The 17376-nt window shown below is 41.1% G+C and overlaps 2 protein-coding genes across 2 annotated transcripts in view; both read left to right on the top strand.

Moving 5' to 3' along the window:
- The window catches only part of LOC136360017 (uncharacterized), a 58722-nt gene extending 50825 nt beyond the window's left edge, over positions 1-7897 (top strand). The window contains exons 22-24 of the mRNA XM_066316901.1: positions 12-135; positions 5026-5116; positions 6023-7897. Coding sequence (XP_066172998.1) covers positions 12-135; positions 5026-5116; positions 6023-6097 — 290 coding nt within the window. The 3' untranslated portion in view covers positions 6098-7897. The remainder of the gene's footprint in view (positions 1-11; positions 136-5025; positions 5117-6022) is intronic.
- A 3969-nt stretch (positions 7898-11866) lies between these two features.
- On the top strand, positions 11867-15297 carry LRAT (lecithin retinol acyltransferase). The gene is made up of 2 exons (XM_066317676.1): positions 11867-12463; positions 12948-15297. Exons 1-2 carry the CDS (start codon positions 11921-11923, stop codon positions 13098-13100), a joined length of 696 nt encoding a protein of 231 aa, XP_066173773.1. The 5' UTR covers positions 11867-11920; the 3' UTR covers positions 13101-15297.
- Positions 15298-17376: the final 2079 nt, after the last annotated feature.

The raw sequence follows: 17376 nt of genomic DNA, 5'->3' as shown, positions 1-17376 counted from the left end.
GTGCCTAACAGGTGTGATAGCACGGCATCCCCTCTACTATCCATACCTAAAGAAAACTTTAACTGCTCAAGCCCTGGAGAATTACTTTCAACATCTTTTAGAGCATGAGAAACCAGAAGAAGAACTAGTAACAAGGTGAGTAGCTTGCTGCGCAGCCCACAGTTGTATGGTCAATATATGATGGTATCAGAAGTTATCTTAAAATATGTTGACATAAATATTGCAAACTTATGTGTATCTTGTTTGGGGTTTTCTATTTATCTTCCTTTGTCTTTTTAAATAACAACTTAAGCATAGTCACTGAGAAAGAACATGAACTTGGGCCTCTCTCAAAGCTGGACAAAGGCCGTGAATCCGTTTAGCGAAGGCATTTAAATTCTCAGAATTAGCATAGTAGTGTTGGGGCTGTTCCTTTGTTTTGTTCCAGTACAGAATGTCTTTACCGACTAGAAATAGCTTCCAATGCCCTTTGAGAAATTTATCTTTCCACTGGTTTTGAACCAGTGGGAAACTGCAGGAGCCTAAAGTAACTGAAGCTTCCTAAGCCTCTGAGCCCCTGCTGAAGTGAGAGTTACAAATCTGTAAAGCATTACCTGAAAGACATTGACACAGCCAGTGTAGTCTGGAGCCCAAACTTACCTGATGATTCATCAGAAATGGGCCTCATGCTGTCCCTGTTTCTGCAAAGCATTTTAATATTTGTGATGTTCACTCACTTTAGAGATAAAGTATTCCTTCTAGTACCCCACTCTCACCCACTTTTTTGCCACATATACCAAGCCAGAATTTAAAGACAAAACATAGCTAATTTCTCTTAAAATCTGAAAGAGAAAACATCCTGAACAGGATACTTCTATGTGACTTCTACTAAAGAATATCCTCTGCTAGCTGACAACATATGTAACATTCTTAGTTTTGTGGTATGGCAGATGCTCAGGACTCTTCCTGGGGACTGAATGAAACATACACTGTTCTTGTTGTAGCATGAGGTAATGAAGTTTGCTCTCTTAAGGATGTCCAGTAAAACAGTCAACAGATTTTAGACCTTTTTATCTCTTTGAAAACAAATAAAAGCTGAATACTGCCACAAACCATTCATTCAGTCTTCTAAAACATGTTTTGATACAAAGTCAGTTATGCTGCACATAAGGAGATTTTGCCAAAATACTGTATGTATTTCCATGGGTAGTGGATAAACTGTTAAGTATCTTTTTTGTTTTTCAAAGAGTTTGAGTCAGAAAGGTAAAGCTCAAAGCTCAGAGAGAGTTTGGAATTATTTTAACCCCTGATCTTTGAATTGTAAGTGCTGGTTTTGTTCTCATAAGCAGCTCAGTGCAGATCTCACCCGCTGTTTCATAAGTGCTAACAAATCTATGTATCTAATAAATTGTAATACTAAAAATTGTGACTGAATTTCCTTGGAAACAGAGCAGAGGGGAAGAAATAAACAATGTCATGCCTCCTAATGATACTTCTAGAAATGGATTAATTGTCATTCCTTAATGCTGTTCGTGTTCATAAATAAAAGTAAAAATTTGCTCTGTCTGGATGAAGCCAAATTAATTTGATTAATTAGGTTATCTGTTTGTGGGTTTGGCTTCCTTTAATGATGTGATAATGGAGCTCTGTGAGTGAATTGGAAAGCTACTGGGGAAAAAGAATAAAACCTTTTGTGGAAATATTTAGGATTATAAGGATTATGCTCATGTGCTTCAGATTGTGTAGTTTCTTTTTAAATTGCTTGTTTACTTTTTCATTTTAACTGTCATAAAAAAGAACTGTCTTACTGTCTGATTTTCCCCTATTTAAATGGTGAGCAGTTAAGAACTATGTATTAGTTTTACTACTATAAAATTACCAACCATGGCTCTACCTAACAGAACAGAGTCTGTTAACCTGTTACCTTTTGTGCTTTTTCTCTAGAGGCATTAAATAGGTGTACTAAACAGAGAAAAGGTGGGATTATTTTGGTAGAGAACACCGAAAACACATAAACTTCCAGATCTGCAGGTTAAATAATAGCAAAAGATGGTATTTCAATCCCCAGGTGTTCACTTTCCACAGCAGAGTGCTAGAGGACGCTACTGTGTACCTAACAGATCTGAGTATCTTAAGATACAGAATAAGAAACTTTTCGTGTGGTGGTACTAGGCCAGTCATTTTAGAAAGATAGTAAAACTATCCAATGAGATTTTGCTATTTTCATCTTCTGAAATATGGTATATGTAATGTTTTGAGAACATTTCAATGGTCAGCAATATTAAAAACTTATTTCTTCCTATGCAATGTTTTCACCAAGAGCTGAAGAACAAGAAATGTGGATACTGATGCTTCTAGATGGGGTTTTTTTGTACATACATTTATTAGAGAGGGAAAATAAGTATTTCTCTACAATATATCTCATATGCAAACACTTCTTTAAACCTATGGACTTGGTTCCTGCTTTCCTGTGATGAAAAGAATCCTGCATTTTCCTTGATTCAAGTGCATTAAATAATTTTATATCACTATTATTTACATGCCTTTTAATGGGAAATTCACCAGGAAACCTGACTTTTCTGAATATTATGGACAACACTTCAAAGGAAGTAGTTAAGCAAGCACCCCATTGTGCATAAGCATAGGAATTCAGCTAGAACAGTGAATATTTCTTGTCTTATTGGTTTCTGTCACAGATAGAGTATTCTTTGAAGGGTTTATTTGTTTTCTGTGGTTTTTAAAAGCAGCTGTTAAAACATTTAATCAAATTGTACAATTAGTTAAAATTTTTCGCTTAGATCTCAGTTAATTAAGCTTAAATTGTTTAATTAAGCTGAGTAAATGCCTGCCAGCATTTTGGTCAATGTATTGTTGCTGCTTAAGACTATTATAATGGTTATAGGGGGTTTTCTTCCTTTTATTATGCAAGTTTATTTTCTGTGTGAAAATATTTTGGATCTTCAGATGCTTCAGACAAGCCTTAAAATAATAAAGATGCTGGCCTTCATATATTATTTTGTAATCATCATTTTAGCTACATTATCTCACTGTAAATATTTTCTCAAAGTAAATAAAATGAATGTGCCATGTTATAGTGCTCCAAATTAAGATCTGTTGCTTGTATTATATATTTCCTCTGCCAAAATTACTGTAGAAAGTGAAATGAAAATCTTCCACTTATCTGTTTCTGCTTTTATATGCTCTTCAGTTTCTCTCCTGATTTGTTTTTCCTGATTGATTTTCACGACAAGTATTTTGAGAGATGAGATATTAGGAATTGATATTCTATCAGGCTTGTTCTTGAGAAGACATTCTCCAGTTGTGAAAGTCTTTGCTGCTTGGAAATCTTTGCCAGCTTTTCAGAATATAATTTATAGTGTAGTGCTTTGCTTTGGTAGATCTGTCTTTCATGGTATGTGGTGATTGGAAATTTTTATTTAGTTTTTAAGAAAATTTGGGGGGGTCATCATGTTGTGCTATATAGCTGATTGTGGTATTAAATTTAGTAAATTAGGTAGGTAATTTATTGTAGAATTGCTTTTTTCTTCATATTCATGTTGTCTAATAGAGCACTGGTGAATTAATCTACTTTCTTGCCTTCCCAGTGGATTTGCCTTCAAGCATGATAATGTTGCCTGTCAACTAGTTTTTGAGAAAGGGCAACAGAACGCTGACACCAGGTTTTTTCCTAATAACAACTAATAATACAAATGCTGAAGTAGAGTGTGGTAATGAAAAAGTAGAAGGAACTTAAAGTGAAAACTTTTTGCCTGGGAGACAGACACGGACACTCCATGACTACTTGCTTTCTAGAACAAGAACTGCAGTGACTCCCAGACTGCTCAGCAGAGTCATCTCCTTCCACAAGAGGTTTGGGTCATATGCCAAAGATAAAAGGGCAGACAGGGCTGTGAGCACCAGCAACAGCCATGGTTTTCACAGGGCTCAATAGAAGCTGAAAGAGCACTGCAAGAAATTCCACCTGTATTAGGGGAAAGGTTTAAAGAATTTGTCCCAAACAGATGAAGATTAGTAGGTGACTAAAAAAGAAAAATAAGTGACGTTGGAGGAAGCAGGATTTAAATTGCAGCAGTCAAACATCTGGAGATAGAGTGGGAATTGGATGTCATCTTTGTCCATTAATTCCTCATGGCTTGATGATGTTCTGATTTAAATCCTTTCCTATGGAATTAAAGCAAAGGTATCAGGTACTTAGATGAAGAAAATATTGGAGGAAAGCAAAACCAAAGAAAACCAACAATAGAAGAAACACTGAAAAACTGCAAGGAGAGGCAAGTGGAAATGTACTATTTAAGGAGTTTGAAATAATAGGAAACCACAGAGCGATTTGCCAAACTGCTACAGAAGTTTCCAAATTGGAACTGCACCAGTCAAAAGCAAGAATGGAAAAATGCTTACAGTGGTGATGGAACAGAAACATAGGTCTGTCACACTAAAATAAAATTTTATCTGAACAAAGTACACGGCTCCAGGAAAGCTCTGATTTGAAAGTTATCTGTTCGTCAGAAGAGTTGATGTAGTGACTCATAGATGTTTCTCAGTAATGGAGAAGGGTGTCTTTCCAATTAGCTGGCAGCATTTGTTAGCAAAAGTGGGTTCCAGGAATTAAGTGATTGTACTTTTCAGTACCAGAACTAAGAGCTAATAAAAATGCTTTATTTTGCCCATCGTGTTGTTCGAGTTCATACTGGATCTTGAACCTCTGGCTTACAAATATGTACTTAAACTCATAGAAAGAAAGAACTCTAGAAACAATCTTAATAGAAATGAAAGAGTTTTGAATAGAGGAGAATGATGACTTGATGGTCCAACTTTAAAACTATTAAGGGCTGTTTATTTGGAGGAAGGAACATGAAGGTGGGTAAGGCCGTGTCTTAATCTTGTTAGCTTTTAGACTTGACTCAGCAGTGGGATGTGATCAAAAGCATGAAAATTTTGCATGTTGGTTTTTGCTTGATGTTATGTTCTCTACAGGTGTTTCTTCCAAAATCCCTTGAGAAATAATGTGCAGATTTTATTTTACAGATATGAGTTGCCAGGAATCTATGGATTGAATTTTGTTCTGAAGAATTCCCTTGGTGGTGGTGGTATAGCATCCCTAAGAAGTGACCCACAGGCATGTATCAAGGCAATAATTTTAATGTAGTAATCTTTTATGGGTCTCTTTATAACCAGCTTTTGGGCTGGAACTATGAGGTTCGGGGTTTGACTCTAGTTCGTTTTAATTTCCTGTTAGTAGATATTGTCTGTTTAATTTTGTAAGGTTTGAAAACGAACATGGGAAAGTAGAAATTGGATTTAGAATATTTGGTGAAAAAGATGTGTACTAATAAGATAGCATGTCATAAAGAGCGTAACTGATTTGAAGACTACCAGTTTTTTTTATGTACCTGCAAAATTAGTTTATCAGAAAGGCTGTCACATTTTGAAAAATGCAGACTTAGTGGACAATTCTGATTGTTTCCAAGTACAGGAACCGTGCACTGTAGGACAATTCCTTATTTAGCCTATGCCTTTTATAGTTAAAATACTGATAAATAATATAAACATGAGAAACAGATGGATATAAGGTCTTTTGTGTTGATGATGTGATGTGAATCTGAAAGTAAGAAACTTTTTTGCTAGTGTACAATCTGAGTATTAAATGTTTAAAACATCTAAACCTGATGAAGTCCTGAGCAATGCTGTGGGGTCACATAGCTGTTCTCATAGGCTCAGAAATGCTCATGTGCAAATAATCTCAGCATAGTCAAAATACTGCTCACAAAGTAAGGTAATGCTATGTATGAATAGATAGCATTGAACTCCAAATAAATTGATTTTAGCACTAGGTACCACATAAATGGAGGAAACCATTCAATCTATTCAGATTTGAATGCTTGAAAACTCAAGAAACTTAGACTGAATTCTCACACCAATTATACAAAAAAAAACCACACATATGAAACCATTTTAAAAACTTATTTTAAAAAGATTGTATATTTAGATAGTAAAATAAAATGTTGGATTTTTTTTCTTACAGGGTAAAGCACTTGGACAGATGCTGTTGGATTTCCAGATTAAAAATGTTCCTGATTTAAAATCACTGATAGAATAACAGGTGTTTAATATATGTGCTTTTAACACTAAGTGGTATAAAAATATGTTATAAACAAGAACTGGCTTCTTGAATGAGATTATTTTTTTTTTACGGTTAAAGACTAGAAAATTGACAGTTATTTCCCAGAGGATTACCTGTATGGCACATATTTACAGTTTTTTTGAGTAATTCCAAACTAATAGCTTTGTCTGTGCCTGGTAACGTTTCCTGTCTAGATAATACAGTGAAGAATCAATTTATTTCCCACAAAATAGAAATAATCAAATTGCAATGTAACATTTAACTATGAGACAAGATAATCTTTGTTTGAAGATGGAAATTACCTCCTATTTGGTCCATCTCTCTTTTCCTTCTCTCATCCTTTATTTGAAAATAGACTGGACTGCTGTCCTGTCAGCTGTGTCTGTCCTGTGCAGTGAGTGAGGCTGGGTAACCTGCTCTGCACTGCTGGGAAGTCAGCACTGTCTGGTCCCAGGGAACAGTTTTCTCTGCTGGGCAATAAAGAAAAGTCATAATTGGTACTGTTATACAGTGACTGGTCATAAATGCTGACCTTTGGTGGTGATCCACCAAACTTCCAGCACTTTGTCTGGTTAATAACAGACTTTGTTATTACATTTTCCAATATCTTTTACTAATTAATGCTTCAGTTGAAAGCACTGAGTAGTAGTAGATTGCAGATCTTAGTGTGGTAATAAATTTGAAGATGGGGAAAGGGGAATCTGTCTGCTCACTCCTTCTTGTGGTGGTGCAGTCCTTGCAGGGATGAAGCAGGGCTGGGTGGTTTTGTACCCAGGGCTATTAAATCCTTGATTTGTGCAGCAGAGTCATGCCTGGGTTGTTTATTTGAGTGTCATTTGCACTGCCCTTCCCACAAAAGGGTGTCTTCTGCTGTGAAGGAAAACCATGTTGAATGCAGTGTACTCTGTCTTTCTTCTGACTCCCAGTTACCACCTCTCCATCTCCCTTCCTGCACAATATAATTAGCATGTTGAAATTGGGATACTTCTGAACATCTTTAGCTCATTAAGAAAAGACTTAAAAATCTGTATCACACTTCCTGGGACAATAGCAAGGTGGAAATTCTGATAACTGTTTTCTCTGCAGAAACCATAAAAATATTAGTCCACATGTTCAGGCACTTTATATTCAGAAATTAATCTTTTTTGTTTATTTTGGGGTGATTGTATTAATTGTTTAGTACTGACAACATGAGGCATTACTAATACCAGACAAAATTATGGAAATAAGTAGTTTTTTAATTGTCACCAAACCTATCTGTTAGTTCCTAAATTTCCAGTGCTGTCTATCACGGTTACTGACTTCCTAGCCTCTTGCCTGCTAATAAGGACCATAAGGACCATGCTATGGATTGTTCCCACCTTTTCTGTGGTTTCGTTTATTTGAATTGAAGGTATCATAAACGAATGCTTTATCCATCTAAACAATTATTGCCTGAGCAAGTCATATGTACTATCCATATGTACAGCATGATCATCGGGTTGTAAAAAATGAGTCATTACTTCATTGCAGAAAAATAGCCAAGTTAATAACTTCAAAGGAAAAATGGCATGAAGGTTTTATTATGTTTACAGTCATTGTTTGTTAGAAAACTCTCCTTAATAATTTGGAAGCTTGTCGAGAGGAAGTAAAGAAGAAGGGATAGACATCAGTAGCAATCCTACAAGGATAAAAAGGCTACAGTAAATATTTGCAGTTCACTCAATATGCTGCTTAAGTTACTCTGGAAATGTGTATGCAATTTCTGAATAAAAGTGAACATTTATAAAATATAAATTTGTTTTAGTCATTTATGTGGTTTCTTCTACTGGAAGAGAGTGATACTTAGTTCAGAGGTTCTTTGTTCAGATTTTTCTGTTCTGTCCCTAGTCTTTGTTCAGTACAAAAACCAGACAAGTAAATGATACTGTTTGCTGGAGAGCTGGTCACTTACAGCTCTGTAATGGAAGCTGTAATTTGCTGAAAGGAATGGTACAGTGTTCAAATGAATTGGACATGAGAATACAAGGAAGTTATTTTTTATCTCTGGAGTAGCCCTTCTGGATGCTATGAAACCATCCTTCACAAATGTGTTTTCTGTCCATTATTTCCTTCAGCACACCAGCTTAAACCAAATGGAATTGCTTTTCAGACCATTTCCTTGCAAATTACACCTTCCAAAAATCTCTGTCCAAAGATGTTACCCTCCTTGAATGCCTTAATGTGTTTTGAATTCATGAAACTGCTTCAGCAGTCCCAAATGATCTGAAAGTAAAGCTTGAGTAATTGAGAGTGGTTTGGTAAAATATAAATTATACACAAAAGTGAGCATGTATTCAATCAGCATTGGTTTAACTTCAGTCAGTTAAAAAATTCATTTTGCCTGCTTATTAAACCAGGTCTGTTCCTCATATAGGCAAGAACATACCCTTCCAATTCCCTGCCTTTCCTGCCTTTTCCCTACTGTGTTAGCTGTGAGAGCAGGATGGAAATAGTAATGTCTAGTGCATAAAATAAGGTTCCTTCTAATACAGGCGTTTCAGTGTAATGGAAACTGGCTTACACCTCTTACTTAAGGTTTTGTACTTTGGCTCATCTGTACTACTAAACAAAGGCTGCATTCTTACCTCTCACAGCTTTCTTACTGCATCTCAGCCTAACTCTCAAAGCATGGATTTTTATCATTAAATTATTCCACAACAGTTAACAGTCCAATTTAATATTCCAAACTGATTTTCCCACTTAAATTTGTGTACTAAAAGTACAAAAGCTATTATACAAAAATCGCCCAAGAGGATGTGCCAGTGTTTGATGCACAGTGTATGCTTTCAGTTTTGCCTTCTCCAGTGGTGATTTTTTTCCACTAAAGTACATGTTTTCTTCCTCCTTTCAGATGAAAAATTATGGTAAGTATACCTTACATTGCACTGGGGAGGTTTGACAGTAATAGAACTGCAGTCCCTTGGATTTGAAAGCAGAAAATGTTGGGTTGCATGTTGCTTTTCAAGAATTTGAATGGGTTTTCATTCAGGATATGTTGTATTAAGTGCTTTGGACACAGTAATGCTCACAACTGTTGCAAGGTAGTGGTGAAGCATTACCTGGGTGGATTCCACAGACCCGTCTGCTCTGTAATGCTTTTTGGGCTTGTTCACTAGGGTTTCTGGGGTTGTGACTGAGTGAGTGGTTGGGGGAGAGGGAGGGAGGAAGCTCTTCAGTGCCCCAGGTATGAGGAAATGACACTGCAGAAATGTCACACCTTTCACCTTACTACTTTGAAACCCTCCCATGCAGGAAGACTTTGAGTCTCCTTCTCATGGCAATTCCTCTTCTTCAGTTTCATCCTGGTTTTCTTTCTGGATTTACTTGAAATGGACCCTGCTGATTTTGGGATTAAAGCTAACTGGCATGAAGAAAGCAAACAAAGGGTGTGTCCACGTGAAAGATCCCATTGGGAAGTATCTGTGTCTGCCAGGGAGTTCAGCTGAATTCCTCTGCCTTCCTTTGGACAAGGAAGAAAAACCTGAACTGTAGGACTGAAGCATCTCTACCACCTATTTCTGCAAAGACCATTCAGACACTCCCTAGACAGCTTTAGGGAAGGGGAGAGGGGGAATCTTGAGATGGCAGGAATTTATCCACACAGGAGGGAGACAGGAACCTTTCTGTGCCAGAACTTCTATGGAGTCTTGGACAACCTTGTGTGGCTCCAGCTCTGGACCAGCTGCTGTGACCGTCACCAAATGGATGAGACCCTTTTTGAGGATGAGGTGTTTTAATTTTTTTCCCTCAACCATTAAAAAAATGCACAAGCTAAAAATCAGAAGTTCCTCCTCCTTTCTCTCCCCGACCCCCCCCCCCCTTTTTTTTTTTATTTACTAAGAGAAAAAGCTTCAAACCTTGCAAACGTGTTTTTAACGTCTGGATTTGAAAATACACTGGTTTAATTATATAATTATTTGTGACTGGTGGCTAATCCACAGGGTTCCTGTATCAGCATCATAAGCTACATCTAAAAGGTATTTTCTCTATTGCAAGTGATGTGAAATAGGAGGCTTGAGAGGGGTAAGCCTCTGTTGCATAAAAATTTGGCTGAGACTCTAGAGAAAATCCCAAAGGCCTGATCACTCTTAGTAGTGCTGGGGCTCTGGCCCATAACCAGCAAGTGAACAAGAGGTTATGGGGGCCTCTTTCTTTGCAGATGAAGCAAGGTGAGGATAGTCTCAGCTTCCCAGGAAGCTCCTCTCCGCTCCAACAAGGAGGAAATGGAAGGGTACCAGTCATTGTTTTTGGTTGACAAGTAGTGAGGAAACCCCCTCCCTTGAAATATTTTCTTTATTGAGGAAGTGGGAAAACTTGCTTTTGGTTCATCAATAAGCTTTCAGGTTTACAAGATCCTGAACCTGGGTTCAAGATCTGTGATGGTAGAAGGCTCTTACCTGCTTGGTCCTTTGCATCCCCTTCGGCTTCCAAATCATACCAGAGTTCTTTGCTAACGGAAAGAAAAGGGATAGTGAACATTTTCTCTTTTTTGCTAGCGTGACCAAAGGGATTCTGCAGCTCTGGGGTGGTCTAGAGATCTCATTCGGCTTCCACAGAGTTTTAAGTGACTGAGGAGAGAAAAATAACCTACTGTTTCAACGTGGTTTGTATGTGGAGAGCTGCCAAGCTGTTACACACACCAGCCTCCTCTTCCCGCTTCCCCGTTTCGTATTTGGCATTATGAGGTTGCAGTGTTCGCCCGAGTTTAAAAAAAGATTCTCCACCAAACCTTTCCAGCATTCTTACCCGCATATCCCTTCCTCCTTCCCCCTTCCTCCGCCCGTTCCGCGTTTGTCAGAGGCGAAAGCTCTCCGCTCCAGGCGGAGCGGCTGCGGCACGAACAAAGATCCGTGGCAGCGGGCTGGGGAGCGGCGGCGGGGACTCGGTGAAAGGCTGCAGCCACGGCCACCTCCCCTGCCACTCTCCGCGCTCTGTCATCTTCCAGGTAAGATGAATGTCTGTCCCATCCATCATCCCGCCATCCCCGAGGGGGTGGGAGCCTGCTTGGTTACTGAAACTTCCGAGCCCGCCATCGCGGCGGCATTGTTGACCTGACAGGGCTGCTCTTTTGTGGGCTCCGTTGCCAGGATTTAACCATTTGCATAATGGATTAGCATGAAACTGAACGCACGGGAATGCTGGTCGGCCGTTTCCCACTCTTTCTTAGCTGGCGGACCTTTGGGGCGAATTAATTTATAAATGTAACTTCCCGCTTTCCCTCGGAGACCTGTTTTCTTTGAGGGAGGACGGACGCTCCCTCGCCTATCCCGCCGTCGTACGAGCACCCTGGCAGCCCGCCCGGCCCCCCCACGATCCGATCCGATCCCCGCTTCTCCGCCGCGACTGCTGGGGCGGGAACCCGGAGCCCCTCGGGTCCCACCGGCGGGGGAAGGTGCACGAAGCGGCTGTGGCCCCGGGAGCCCCTCGCTGCTCTCCCTGGGGCGGGTGAAGGGCTTTACCCACACTTTTCCGGGCACTTCTACCTGGGCAGCGCGGGCGGTAGACGGGGCGGAGCTGCGAGTGGCTCCAGGCTGCGGGCACCGCGCCATCCCGAGGCCGAGCCGCCGCCGCCGCGGCCGGACCGAGGGACGCCGGGCCAGCCGAGGGTACCCGCCGCGCCCCCAGTAAAGCCCGGCCGGTCCTCGGGGCGGGCGCTCCCCGCACGCCCCTCACCCGGTGGGCCGGCCCGGGTGCCCGCCCCGCCCCGCCGGGAGCCTAGAAAAGCGGTGCCGGGGGCCAGGAGCTCCTCCGAGGCACGGAGGGTTTCCCCCGCCGACCATGAAGAACCCGGTGCCACAGGCAGTGTCGCTGCTGCTGGAGAAGCTGATGCTCCTCGTCCACATCCGGCCATTGGCCGCGGGCTCCGGCGGGGAGACGCCACCGCCTGCACCCGGCTACTACGACACCAGCTGCTTCAAGCGAGGAGACCTGCTGGAGGTGCCCCGCACCCTGTTCATCCATTTCGGCATTTACCTGGGCGAGAACCGCGTCGCCCATTTGATGCCCGACATCCTGCCCTCCATCACCGCCGACCGTCAGCAGATCCAGCAGGTGGTGACCAACAAGCGGCTCATCCTGGGCGTCATCGCCAGGACTGCCAGCATCCGGGTGGACACGGTGGAGGACTTCGCCTACGGCGGCAGCATCCTGGTCAACCACATGGACCGGCTCTTCGAGGACCAGGTGCTGGGTAGCGAGGAGGTGGCCCGCCGGGCGGAGAAGCTGGTGGGCACCACGGCCTACAGCCTGCTCTGGAACAACTGCGAGCACTTCGTCACCTACTGCCGATACGGAGCCGCCGTCAGCTTCCAGACCGACAAGGTACGGCCCGGCCAGCGACGGCGCTGCCCTTCCCCCGGCGACCCCGCTCCCCGGAGCTGGGCCGGCCGCCGCCGCGGGCCCCGGGCGGGGGTGCCGGGACCGCCCGCCGCTGACGCCGCTCTGCCCGCAGCGGGCAGTGCCGCCGGCGCGGAGCTGCTCGGGACGGCGACGAGCCTGGCCTCAGCTGGCTTCAAGCGACGAGGAAAGCGAAGCTGAATTAGTAGAACAATTCATACGCTTCTAAAATGCTGTGAAGCTACAGGTTCTAGCCGGAGCCACAGGCAGTAGCGGGGCTGATGCTGGGGGTGATGCGGTGCCAGCTCAGCTCTTCCCTCTTCCCCTCCCTCCGGGGAGCCCGTGTAAGAGCTGGGGCAGCAACCGCTGCTCTGTTCCGAGAGAGTGGGAATCGCCAGGTCTGCAGCCAAAACTTTCCTCTTTAAATCTCATCTTTTGCACTTGTTCTCTTTTTTTTGTTTTTTTCCAGTTCTGTGAAACTGTGAAGATGATTATTCGGGACCAGAGGAGCGTGCTCGCATCGGTGCTGGTGGGACTAGCGTCAATAGTCTGCCTAGGTGTGGCACCCTCCACCACGCTCCCCACCATCTTCATTTCTTTCTTTCTCTGGATGGCTGGCTAAGAGCTTTCCTGGAGGTTTCCATCCAGCATCTGTACATAGGATGTATACTACTGTATTTATGAAAGCACACATTACTCACTGGTCTCATGTAAAGTTTCTTAACTTTGTGCACCATTTTAAAATGCAACTTTGTCTAGAAAACAGTGCACAAGGCATAGCTTACTGTGTAAGCCAAATAACAGATTTCCTGAAAATCTTGGTATATTTTAACACACTTTTAAGTCATGGAAAAAGTAGGGTTGCAATGCAGTTCTGCTCCTTGTCTTTAGCCAAAATTTATTCTAATAATATCTTTCATGTTCTTCAGTTTCTTAGCTGCATACCTGGGTGCCATAACTATTAATAAAAATGGATGGAGTTCCACAAAGTGATGGAAATGGAGAACAAACTGCTTACCTCTCCCTTTTACAGATATGATGTATATTCAGAAATTACTGTCTTGATTCCTAAAATACTCCTTGGTGGAAATGCAAGTAAATTTACTCTTTTTTGAGAGGAAAAAAAAGGAAAGCCAACCCTGAGCTGGGTGCTGCAGGAGCACATCTTGCCAGACCAGTTAAAGTCGTTTCCTTTTTGGGAAATGTTCAGAAATCTGTCTTCTGTATTAATTGTGTAAACACTTGCTACCTTATTGGACAACTTTTTAATTGGGTTAGTGGTAAGGAAAGATGGCAGTTCCTCACCAATTTCCTTGCCAGTGATAGTGGCTAATATGGCTAATATAAATGGCTACAGAGGGACTTAGGAGCAATAGGAAGAAATTTGCTTGCATTCTGTCAGCTAGTGATGTACAAATGTTGGAACATTTCTAGCATTCCAGGGCACATGGCAGGGAGGAGGAGGACAGACACAAATTTACTTCCTACCATTCCTCAGCAGCGGAACCTGTGTAGGTGCTGTAAAGTATCAGGGATCATTGGAGCAGGTTCTGTGATGGCTATATTGTGATTTTGGATATTGCCTTAAAACACTTTCTCAGTGAAAGACAACATGTCTTCCTATACTCATCTCTTGTAAGTATTCACTTTCAGCCAGTAGCTGGTGCTAGAAATGTTTTATCCTCAATGCTGAGGCCTTTCAGTTTATCAAGAATGTATAAAGTTGGATTTAAAATCAAGTTCATGTAGGCAATTATTTAAATGCTAAAAACCTTTGCTATTTTTTTTCTTAGCAAGGTCTTTTATGTATGCAGAGAAATTGTTCAGCTCCTGGAATGCTTGTGTGCATGCATGTGCTTACTTGTTCACATGCTGTGCTTGCCTTCCTTTCTAGTTAAAGGCCAATATGATGGTGCCTTCACCAAGAACTCAATCTCAGATTTACTTCTGTTAATGGTGTGCAGTGTCTTGCCATCAGTTCTGTTGCTGAAATGGCCACTTGCCCATTTTTAGAAAGACTCCTTTTAACTGTGCTATAAACCTTCTCCTCCTTCCCCTAGACCTTAAAAGTTGGATTTTTAGAACTGAGAGTCTACTTGGCTACTCTGTAATTGTCATCTTCCGGCTGCTCCATCATAGCCGACAAAGAATGGAAAGACTGAGGGGAAATTCCAGCTCATAAGAAAGAGCAGCATGACTCCTACTGCCATCAAATAAGAGGGGATTTCAGCCCAGCTTTCACTACATGTTCAATCAGCAGCCCAGCTCTGAGCAGCTGGATATTAATTACTGCTGGATCCTTGTAAACAAATTCTATTCTGCTTTGAAAGATTGCAATGCTTCGTGTAACTGTTTCTGGTAAACTGTCGAAATTAAGGTGTTTTTTAATTAACATGAGTTACTTTTTTGTAGTGTATGCATTAATAATATTTACATAAACTCCAATGTGGTTTTTTTACTTGCTGTGAATGAGACATGAGCTGTAGTCATAACTGTAGTTATATAAATAGATTTTATTCATTTAAAAATGTCTACTGACCTCTTGAAATTGAGTATAATGCTGTAGCATTACTCTAAGATATCCCAGTAGGGCACTGAACAGGCCATTAACATGCAGTTACATGGTGTCTTACAGGTGGGCTTTTCTTTTACCCTTTATTTAATTGGGATTTATAAGAATTCCAGTAATTCTTACAATCCACATATACAATAAACAACGGGGCCATGACCAGTAACTGAATCACACATGGGACTCTTGGAAGGCAGAGAAATGTTCATGCTCCAGCTTCAGTATCAAAGGACCAGTGCACATGTACTGCTAACACTGCTGAACAAAAAGCACCCAGATTGACGACACTGGGATTTTCATAGGTGTCTACAAAAGAAATGAAAGCAGTTCCTTGCAGGCTTTCAGATATATTAGTAGAGAATTTTCTTTTGAAGTTTTAAACTTACAAAATGCTATGAAATGGTCTAGAATGTCTTGCTGTATCCTTTCATCAAAGACATTATTGTAATTATGTGAGCATAGGAGCAGAAATTCAGCTGCATATTTAGGCATTTTTCTTACCAGCTATAGGTCTAGCAAAGATCTGGAGATTTTGTTAAAGTCAGACATGAGTCAAATCAGTCATACTCTGAGGAGAAAAACAAGAGTAGCAGGCATGAATTTTCATGTTCGGCTCAGCGGGTGGTGTTTGGACTCTGCAATATTTTGGTAAATGTCAGTGTCAACTTTTTTTTCTGTAATTACTTGAGTAAAAATAAGCACTAGCTGGAGCATTGCATTTCAGACTTGAGCTCAGCTGTGATGCCACTGAAATGAAGGAGCTAGTTGTAATAAGAAAAACAGAAAACTGTGGAGCAATTCAGCTGTTGCGGAAATGTGTGTGCTTAGAAGTGAAATTGTTCATCGATAACTGTAAGTGATGGTGATGGGGAGTGTAAATCCAGAGCCACAGCTCATTTTAGTGGGGGCTGTTTTGAAAAGCTGTGTGGTTAAACCAGAATACATCATGAAGGAGTATAACCATCACCCCATGCCACTGGAAAAGGCAAGTAGTGAAGACATCAAGTTTAAAGGATAGATGTTTCACTTCAGGCTTTCCAAGGAAAACAAAAATAAAATGAGTAAGGTTCAAAATGCTTTTAGAAAACGCTTGTTTAAAAGAAATGAACAAAAAAGGTAAGTTACTAAATGAAGACATTAGAACAGTGTGCTTTCTGGTTTTCTGTTTGTATTTATTTTAGCTTGGAACATAAATGATTACTCATTCTGCCATGGACAGTCATCTGCTGCTTGATTTCACTCCGCATTCTCCTGTGCTAAAGGAGAATGCTGCGTATAAATACCATTGAGGCTTTTAATGAAAACAGTATCATAGTAATACTTGTTAAAGTCTGAGGGGGTAGGGAAGAGGGAATTAAACTTGTGTGTGACTTGACATCGTCCAGACAAGTTTTAGAATGCATACGGCAGCAAGAAGAAATTAGAACTGTGATCTCTAGAAATTATATGGTTCTGTATTATTTGTTGCATGTTCTCACATTAAATAAAGCATCACATGCCACTGGATGATACAGAACTGTGTTAGACAGTCATTAGTTAGCATCTCCTTTATTCACTGAAATTAAAGTTCTCGGGTGACTCGGAGCATTTCCTCATTATGCTTTGTAATAGCTCTGGACTTGATTCATCTGAGTACTTAACTGCCATGAATGAGCTTTCCAATGGGAAGTGAAGATAGAAGAGCTTAGTAGTTTTGAGGCTCTTTGCTGTAATGCATTCCAGTCTCTTGTCAGCCTTACAAAAATCTTTCAGAGCATTGTGCTGGTAGAATAAACAATCTCCACTGCTGTAGGAATGGAACACTAAAAGCATTCAAAGACTTTCTTTGGCATAATTTATTTTAAAAAATTATTCTGGTGTGTTCTGTGATGTAGCTTCAGTCAAGAGAACATTTAGGATATGGTCCTGAGTGCTCAGAGACTGGGAGATGGGGGCAAGTGGAGAGACCTTTAGGAGGCTTAAGTCAGAATTACATTGATTGCAGTACCACACTTCTATCTGTCACACAACTGGGATTTGGAGTTACTATTTCTGTCTCTCACAGGGCAGAAAATTTTCTGTAAGATTTTCTGTAGCTTTTTTATGTTTCCCCTGTTTAAAAGAAAACTTTGTTTAGCCATGTGGCTTTTTTTCGGAGGTTGCCTTTACTGCATTGTGTATCTATAAACTGCAAAACTTTCAGTAGCTGCTCTGTGATAGTGTGATTTGGAGCCAATCAGCTGCACAATCCCCTACAACTACATCACAACACCTACAACTTGGTGCTTGGTCTGAACAAAGCAGTGGGAATGTGACAGGCAGATAATGCAGGTTTATTTTGCTTGCAAGG

Source organism: Sylvia atricapilla, chromosome 4 (assembly GCF_009819655.1).
Source record: "Sylvia atricapilla isolate bSylAtr1 chromosome 4, bSylAtr1.pri, whole genome shotgun sequence".
NCBI lineage: Eukaryota > Metazoa > Chordata > Aves > Passeriformes > Sylviidae > Sylvia > Sylvia atricapilla.
Note: the sequence above shows the minus strand (reverse complement) of the source record. Positions and strands in the feature narration are given on the sequence as shown.